Genomic DNA, 9,158 nt, shown 5'->3' on the forward strand with positions numbered 1-9,158 from the left:
AAGGCGAGAGGGCATGAGACAGGAGGCTCCAGGTTGCAGCCATAGAATACATTTTTTTGTTTGCCTATAATCTGCATTTATTTTATAGACAGACATATCTTTTTAAGTATTTTATTCATAGTCTGCATTTATCTTGTAGACATAATTTTTTTTAAAAGTATTTTATTCATTTGTATGATTGCCGTTACTGTTTAGTTAAAAAAACACCAAATATATCAAGTATTTTATTCATTAGCATGATAGTCTGCATTTATCTTACTGTTTAGTTAAAAAACACCAAATATATTTTTAAGTATTTTATTCATTAGCATGACAGTCGACGCAAGCTTTTACTTTGAAAAGTAGAAGCTCGGGGAAGCTTTTACTTTGAAAAGTAAGAGAGCTATTTTTTTTAAAAGTATTTTAAAGTATTTTATTCCAGACGCGAGCTTTTATTTTGAAAAGTAGAAGCTCGGGGACGGCACCAGGCGGGATGGCATGAGACGGGATGGCATGACCATACTGTCTATGGGCATGAGACGGGAAGCTCCAGGCTGCAGCCATACAGTCTTGGGAAAACAGGATGAGGATCAGCTTTATTGGCCAAGTATGTGAACACATACAAAGAATTTGACTCTGGTTTTAAATTGCTCTCAGTGTTACAAGCAGAACAATTTACAGGAAGGTAGAAAAAGATATACAGCTGTATATATATTTGTTTGTATCACCTTGTTTAACCACTTTACTATTTTACTTTTATTGTTCTGTGAAATTCCGTTTTAATAGTTACCGTATTGTTTTTACTTTTGCTTCATTTATCTGCTTCCTATTGTGGTGTAAAGCACTTTGTAACATCTGTTTTGTGCTATATAAATAGATGTATTAATATTGTGTTTATAATTAAAAAGAAAGCAGAACAAAGACATGTAAACATAGCACTAAAAGTAGGTGGAAATATGTATATATACTTATATAAATATATAAATATACTAGTATAATGTCACTGCTACTACATTGCACATATCTGTACATGTTGTTCATACATTGTTCATATTACATAGCCATATTTATTCTGCTCTGATAACACTGCAATATATTTCTTGTCCTGCCTATGCACCACCTGTCTATACTTGTATATCGCATTGCACTTTTCTGCTTTTTTTTGCACTTCTGGTTGGATGCAAACTGCATTTCGCTGTCTTTGTACTTGTACTCTGCACAATGACAATAAAGTTGAATCTAATCTTATCTAATATAAAATAAATATAGAAAGCAACAAAGTCTACAAGTGTTGCGACATGTCTACAAGATAGTGTTAAATTGTAAACATATACAATAATGCAAAGGAATAAGCAATAAACGGAATGATATGTACATGTTGACGAAAATTGTGTATTTAAAACTGTAAATATATAATATATAATTTGTAGTTAAGTGGATGTTTTAGTGTCACAGGATTATTGACACTATATGACTTGACATATGAAATTGATGGACAGACTGGATGATTGCAGAGTAGAATTGGAGCAGCAGTTCATGAGGCAGGTTGAACTTCCTGAGCTGGTGCAGAAAGTTCATCCTCTGCTGGGCCATTTTGAGGTACTGTGGATCCCAGAAACCTGAAGGTTTAATGAGGCACTCCTCCTGAAGTCCACTGTCATCTCCACAGCGTTGAGCATGTTAAGCTAAGGTTATGGTCACACCAGAGGGCCATCTCACTTATTGTATAGTTGCTTTTTAAGGACAGCAACATCATAATTCCACATACACTACTGCACATTTTAAAACACAATAGTGATTGAACCTATGGCCCACTGATTTTTTCTCCATTGTATACATGCACAAAATGGAACTATGCACACAATTCTGAAAACTTGAACACATGTATCAACCACAAAAAAGCTCTGACAAAATGAAATACATGATACATTACATTAACTTTTACATTTTGTAATGTTTATATCCACGTGTCCAATTTTTATCTTTTTAATGATAAAACTCTTTAAACACAACATGTCAACACTGGTAGCCGCTATATAAAGCTAACGGTGCTAAAATTAGAATGAGTCATATGTTCTTTATTGGGGTGATAAAGCTCACAATATGCACACACACACACACACACACACACACACACACACAAACACACACACACACACACACACACACACACACACACACACACACACACACACACACACACACACACACACACACACACACACACACACACACACTCACACATCTGGTACGATTACTCACAGCTCTCTTTCCAAGTGAAAGAAATTAAACTGTGTGAATTGAAGGCAGCTGCTGCTGTTTGCAGACCCATCTGACCAAACAGTAGTGCATTTGCTTTTACAGTGCCAATATTATTGATGAGTTACTGTAAGGAGCAATTTGTAAACTTACCGTATATGGATCTTATGTTAGATTTATCCGATTGTTTATCAGTTTCATTAAATAATCCACATGTTATATCAACACATGCTTTTATTATACAGTGTGGCCACAAAAGCAACAAACATTTAACTTACAGCAGGAGATTAAAATGTTCAGGGCAGCAATAGTTTATTACAGTGTTATTTCACTGTGATTCTTACTTATATGGTGAGGCGAGTCAATCATTAGGAAATTACTGGATCAAAATTCTTATCTACTTTATGTTCTCAGCTCCGCACATAAAATGAGAGGGTGGCGAAGTGATATCCTGGCAATACCAGCTCACATATTGATTAAAAACATAATTATATAATGATCAAAACCAGTTGAGTAATCAGCATTTTACTGTGATAACCAATTCAACAAAAAACAATCCTGATTACATTATTATTGTCTTGTGTTACAGTAATCATAATTTATTTTATAGCCTACCTAACTCATTAAAGGCGGTTACATGACAAGTTTGCTCTCTTTACATGTCCATTTTGAATTGATACAGCTAGGTAATTCTGTATACTAAGATAGCTCCTGTATCTTGAAGAACATTTCCTCCTGTCTACCTGGAGGTCTGTGGCATTACAGTAAAAACCTTGATACACTACAGTGAAATTTCTTTTCATAACCACTTGGGTGCAGTGCTCTCTCAGAGTAAAGAAAGTGCTCTACTTCAGTAGACATTTTCTGAGATTTTACCCCTTTTTCATCTTGAGAATTCAGCATTTCTTACACTTAGCAAACTGTTAGATGACGTCAGAGCCAGACGAGTATCGACCAGTCTGAATCACCCACTAAAGATTCAACACATGGTCCTGATACCTGTGTGGACAAAGCTGGCTGTTTAATGAATGGTGACTAACAGGGACAGTCATGAGTCCTTATAGTCCTTGTACTTTATCTTGTGGCCTTCTGGAGGGGCCTAACCCCTATGTTTGGGAACCAGTGGACTAAACTACCTAACAGTAAATAAAAAATAAAATTAGTCGTATTAACAATCTGACAACAGCTGTTCTCCTGTAGAATGAGTCCTTTTACTTTCGATACAATTTACTGATGATATTGGAGTTTGAATACACAACTGTGTGTGTTTACATTGTGTTATTGATAGTTTTACTGAAGTAAAGGATCTGAGTACTTTTCCACCAATGGATTCAGGTTATTCATTGAATATTTGAATCTGTTATACATCACTTACACTTACGAAAACGGAAAGTGGTTCAAGAGATGGCTAGATGACTCAGGTGACAGGTTTCTGGTTCTATAACTGAACTTGACAGAGGTGGAGTATAGGTAGAAAAATAGAATATACTTATGAATCAGTCAGCTACCTCAGAGACATCTCTTTAGTGCTTTAGACTGTCAGTCATGTTTCAGCACCGGGCAGCTCTGCAAGACAATAACGCATGTTAATTATATAAATAGGCTAATACGTAATCTTTTTGTCACCGTCCAATAAAAATCATGCATTTCCAAATTTGGTGATTTTGAATTTGTCAGATAAACTGTGTTATCACATTAATGGTTCCTTTATGGGTCTTTCTTCTAAAGCTAAATAAACCATTTAGGAACCCACTGGCTTATCTGGAAAATGCATGATCACAAAGCTTGTTTGAACTCAAAGTTCGGAGTTAATGGTCTTCACAGGGTAGTGACGTTTCATTTATTACTGCAAATGAGGAATACAACAAGAAGCCTAAAACAAGAAAAGAAAAACATCAGAATGCAAAAGTGCATTAATACAAATACTTTAATCAGATGACTCAGATTCAAACTCTACATTATACTTAAGTATCAGAGACAACATTATAAATATACTTAGAATGTAAGTCAGTCTGCCTGAGAGCCATTCGTTATAAGAAAGACTGTCAGTCATATGTCAGCACTGGACAGCTCCACAAGACAATTGCTAATGTTAGTTAAATATATAAGTATGTTAACACCACAGATTTGCATTAGTGTCCATTAAAAATAATGGATTACCAAATTTAGTGATTTTAAGTGTTTTAGATAAACTGCGTTAGATGAATAGTTCCTCTGAACAACACTTATGTAAGTGGTTGTGTAAGCGAGTCTGGCCTCTGACTTAACAGAGGTGGAAAGGTAACACATGTGAAATATGGTCAAAAATATACTTATAAATGAAGTCAGCTGCCTCAGAGACATCTCTTTAATGCCTGAAAGCCTAGGAGCTGTCAGACATATTTCAGCACTGGACAGCTCCCCTGCACATTTCAGCACTGGACAGCTCCCTCCCAGCCAACCAGGCCTCTTGTGACGTCAAATGTTGACATTAATTCACTGTTTAATTAATGATAATGTTTGAATTCACAGGATCCATTTTTTAAGACTTGGCTCAGGGTCTTTCATTGACGCGGAAGAAGGATGCACTCCAATGGGACGGAGGGGGGCTCTATGACGCAGCCGCCCACCTCCCCTCTCCAACTCCCCCACCTACGTGACAAGTGAAAAAGGCATGGCTCTCGGATATATGAATAAAAAACCAAGGGGAGTTAAGTTCATAGGACGCAGGAAAGTTCTCCGCAGACAAATGTTTGTCGCTCTTCATGACCGAGTGCACGTAGAAATCCCAGAGAACTGAGCTGCGGGCGCACGGAGGGCTGCACACTCGGAACAAGCACAAGGAGACCGAAGAGGCGCTTCACTGAGGGTATAGAAGAAGAGGAGAGGAAGGGAGAGAGAGTGACTGAGATCCAATCTCACTCTCCCAGTTGAGGTCCTCAGCGGATCGCGTCCCACAACTGGTAAGAGGAGGCACTTTTCGGGGGATTTTACGCAGCGTAAAAGTAGGAAAGAAAGTCAGGCGTGGCTGATTTTGTGCTTTTACAAACTCTCCGGTTTGGTGTGAAAGTAACAGGAAACAATACAATCCACCAAAATACATCAAAGAATTGTTCTCATGAGTAGATAAGTTTGATTATACACCTGTTAACTCACTTCATGTTTTTTTCTTTTGCAGCAGGACAATGTCAAGTAAAGCGACTTTAGCGTTACTCATCTATGGAATCATAATGCATTACAGCGTCAACTGCTCACCTGTGGGGCTTAGCTTTCCCAGTGTTAGGTATGTACACTCCTACTGTCACTTTTCAGGTGTTGATTTCTTTCTTCTTTTGGCTTGGCATTGTTGCACTCAGCAGCAGGATGCAGGCTGAAGACCATATCTACTTCACAGTTAGTTATGTCTGTGGCTATAATAGCCTATTAGATTACTGGATTACATCATCTGACAGCGGATCCATGGGGCTGCTCACACAGCAATAATTGCGGAGAAACATTCACCAGGGAACGGCGGTAATGTGATTTAGGCTGCTGGGGCAGTGAAGTACAGTATCTCCATCTGTTCTGCAGCCATTAATCGATCAATTCATGTGATTAGATAATGAATGGGAAACGGTTTTGTTGTAAGAACATGGCTTCACAACAATTGAATATATGTTATATACATATAAACGGTGGTATTTCTGCTGGACAATTATACAGAATAATGCTTCTTTTTAATTTAAGACATAAAATGTCATTAAAAGAGTTAATAAAACATGTTTAATTATGTATATTTGAATGCACTGTCACTCCTCAGCAGCCGCAGAGTTACTGAAACATATTGTGAAAACGTGTCTAATCTTTTCAGACTTGACAGTGAGGTTTATGATGAGGATGGAAACTCCTTACCGTCCCTGGATTACGACAGAGATCAAATGGATGTGAGAAGCCCTCCGTCTGTCGCTGACGACGTCTACACTTTGTATTACCCTCCAGAGAAAAGGTGACTATTTATTAACATTTTACCCAAACTTATTTTTGTCTCAACGTTCTATGTTGAACGTCTCATTGCCGTAGTCCTATTTCTGTCCTCGTATGTTGTACGTTTTGTGTGAATAACGTATCGTCGAAATGTTGTTATTTATTATTTCGAGACACGCCTTCACCAGATTAGTCTTGTTTTAAGTGAATCCCCAGGGAAACTTAGACGACTGAAATCATGCTTTCATTAAAAGGATCAACGTCTTCAAACTGCAAGAAAAGAGTTACAATTATTTGTGAAATCTGGCTGCATACCGAAGCGCTGAAAACTTCTTTATCAGAGTCTAACATTTAGTTTTACTTAATTAAAATAAGAGAAATGGGCGGTTTCAGCAGAAGTGTTGATAATCTCTGGGTAATTTAAGAAAGCACTTTAAAAAAGGCACATGGAAATAATCTAAAAACGACTTGTTATTTTTCGGAATGAATAGAGCACAAGGCCCAATATTATACTTATAATTGACTTGTTAAGATGTTTTTTATTTTATTTTTTTTAAGTGCAGCTACTTGAAATTATTGCCTCTCTTGCGCTGGGTGTGTGGTGATTTTACTGTGTGGCTATCTATCATCCCAGAACGGAAAGGCATGCAGACGGCATGTTTAATAAAGCCTACAGGGAAGCGCTGGGTCAGTTATCAGCGAGGAAATATCTGCAGTCTCTGATGGCAAAACGTGTAGGGTAAGAGCATCTTCTTGGTTGTCACCTCTTCTTTTATTATGTTTTCTGTCCTATGTGCGTTTTTGTTTCTTTGGTCTGCTCCTTTAAATGCTCATACTTCACGCTGTTATACGTACTGTACATGTCTGTGGTCCCATTATCTCCCAGCATGCATCTAACATCCTCTGAATCAGCCTGCATTAATGCTATAAGAGCACAAACAGGCGCTTGATTGATTTGGTAAGTGTGGTTTTCTGAGCCTGCTGCTGCGTCGTTAAGGCGCAGAGAGAAGAATTAAGCCGCACAGGTTTAAATTTATTTCCATATGAATAATTTATAGGCTAGAGTCCCAGTGGATCCCGATGGAAGAGGGAGGGGAAGGGGAGGGGGGGGGAGCAATTACTCAAGCCTTATGAGCAGGCCTATCACATCTTATTGCAGGTCGAAATATATAGCAGATTGTCCGATTGATGGGCTAAAAGTTAAACAAACAGAGAATATGTCTCCTAAATTGAAGATCATTTTGCAAACATTCTTTATGCAAACATTTTGACAATGCAAGTACAGGTTCCCTGCTTTGTCCTGGACAAAAAAATGGTGAAATCTGATTATTTTCCACAAAATGCTCTAAGGACATAGCTTGTGTCTCTGCAGGCTGCATTGTTGTGAACAAAATGGGAAATCTGATTATCTAATTATTTCCCCTCTAAGCTGATGACACAAAGATAATTGAAGTGTAGCTTCACCTCAGCCCCACATGCTGTACATACAGAGGGGGTCATGTGAATATAAATGCATCAATGTGATGATAGTGAAACCTTTTGTCTCTCACACAGCGGGGGGAAAATGATGGACGACAGCTCAGAGCCTCTGTCCAAGCGACACTCAGACGGGATCTTCACAGACAGCTACAGCCGCTACCGAAAGCAAATGGCAGTCAAGAAATACCTGGCAGCAGTCCTTGGGAAAAGGTATAGACAGAGAATTAGAAACAAAGGACGCCGGCTGGCATATTTGTAGCATCTTCCTCCTCCCCTACTGAAAAAAAACAAACAAAAAACTTAAGTGTGTGCAGCCCCACATGAAGTCATTTTGAGATCTGAACAATAAGTGGATCGCTTTGTGTTCTTAAACATGTATTTATGTATGAAGTAAGCCATTAAAATGAATATTTTGATAATAATATTGTTTTTTATTTTGTACTTAAAGCACTTGAGGACACACATGTCTACTTTGTGGACCAATTTTTGTTCATTCTAAAAAAAAGAATAGCCTCTATTTATGTATTCATTGATTTATTTTTTTTAGACCTATTTATTGAGGGGAGACAATTGTTGACATGACGATATGCTCCAAACAGCCCTGTCTTTTTAAACGTTTAGCAAAGAGATATGATTGTGAGGAAAATAAATAGTTTAAAAGACAATCAATGTATTGAATGCTGCTTTTTGTAAAGTGACATTAAGAGTTTAGTTGTCTTTATTCACAACAGCCTTGAAGACATAGGTTTTCACCATATCCTACAAGACATAGACTTTGATGCCCTCCCGGACGGGGATGAGTTTGAGGCTTTTTTGGGAGACTGGCTGAAACAGTTCTCTCCCGAATTTCCGGTGAGTTTCAGGCTCTTTCCTGAGGCCGTTATCCTCGCAGCGGCGTCTCATGTCCCTCCCTTTTCTTCTCACCTTTAACACTCAAACACTCAACTCTTCTTCCACCTCATTTGTGCTCCTGTCTCTCTTAGAGTCTCACAGATGTTTACCTTTATTCCTCCTAATCCCACAGTGTGGAGAGACCTTTGCTTAGACCGATATGTTATACATATCATTTTCTGATTGATTTGACAGATTTATCCTCTTAATGGATGCAAGGATGATAAGATAATTATTTAAGTAGATCTGGGTTAGACCAGATGAGAGTCCTGTTGGCTTTAAACAATGCCAGTTATCCATTTTCAAGTCAAAAGGAGATTCTTGACCAAAATAAAACAACCAAATCTGAGATGAGGACCAGAGTACTTTTGAGGTTTTTTTTGTCCTTTTCTTCCGCAGTGTTTACACCTTGTGTGAGAGTGAGCTTACACCTTTGACTCATGTAAATTGCCGATCTTGTGTTTCTATCAACTAGTTTCTGCTGAAGGGTTTCTCATGTATATCTGCCCATTTAATAAGTATCACTAACATCTAAAGCATCAGGCAAATTATTTTAAAAAAAGCATAAAAAAAGAAGAAATGAAAATTGTTACATGGTGACTTATCCA

At 37.8% G+C, this 9,158-nt stretch overlaps 1 protein-coding gene across 2 annotated transcripts; it reads left to right on the top strand.

The window, feature by feature from the left end:
- The first annotated feature begins 5,402 nt into the window (after positions 1-5,402).
- adcyap1a (adenylate cyclase activating polypeptide 1a) lies at positions 5,403-7,918 on the top strand. 2 transcript variants are annotated; one of them, XM_078280588.1, is made up of 4 exons: positions 5,403-5,500; positions 6,068-6,202; positions 6,815-6,919; positions 7,735-7,918. In XM_078280588.1, exons 1-4 carry the CDS (start codon positions 5,403-5,405, stop codon positions 7,916-7,918), a joined length of 522 nt encoding a protein of 173 aa, XP_078136714.1. The 2 variants fall into 2 exon arrangements, with proteins under 2 accessions (XP_078136714.1, XP_078136715.1); XM_078280589.1 differs by lacking the exon at positions 6,815-6,919.
- The last annotated feature ends 1,240 nt before the right edge of the window (positions 7,919-9,158 follow it).

This window comes from Sander vitreus, chromosome 22, assembly GCF_031162955.1.
Source record: "Sander vitreus isolate 19-12246 chromosome 22, sanVit1, whole genome shotgun sequence".
Classification (NCBI taxonomy): Eukaryota; Metazoa; Chordata; class Actinopteri; order Perciformes; family Percidae; genus Sander; species Sander vitreus.

Coding starts and splice junctions, on each gene's coding strand:
- adcyap1a (XM_078280588.1), top strand. CDS start 5,403: ATGTCAAGTAAAGCGACTTTAGCGTTACTCATCTATGGAATCATAATG. Junction 5,501..6,067: donor CTTAGCTTTCCCAGTGTTAG/GTATGTACACTC, acceptor TAATCTTTTCAG/ACTTGACAGTGAGGTTTATG. Junction 6,920..7,734: donor CTGATGGCAAAACGTGTAGG/GTAAGAGCATCT, acceptor TCTCTCACACAG/CGGGGGGAAAATGATGGACG.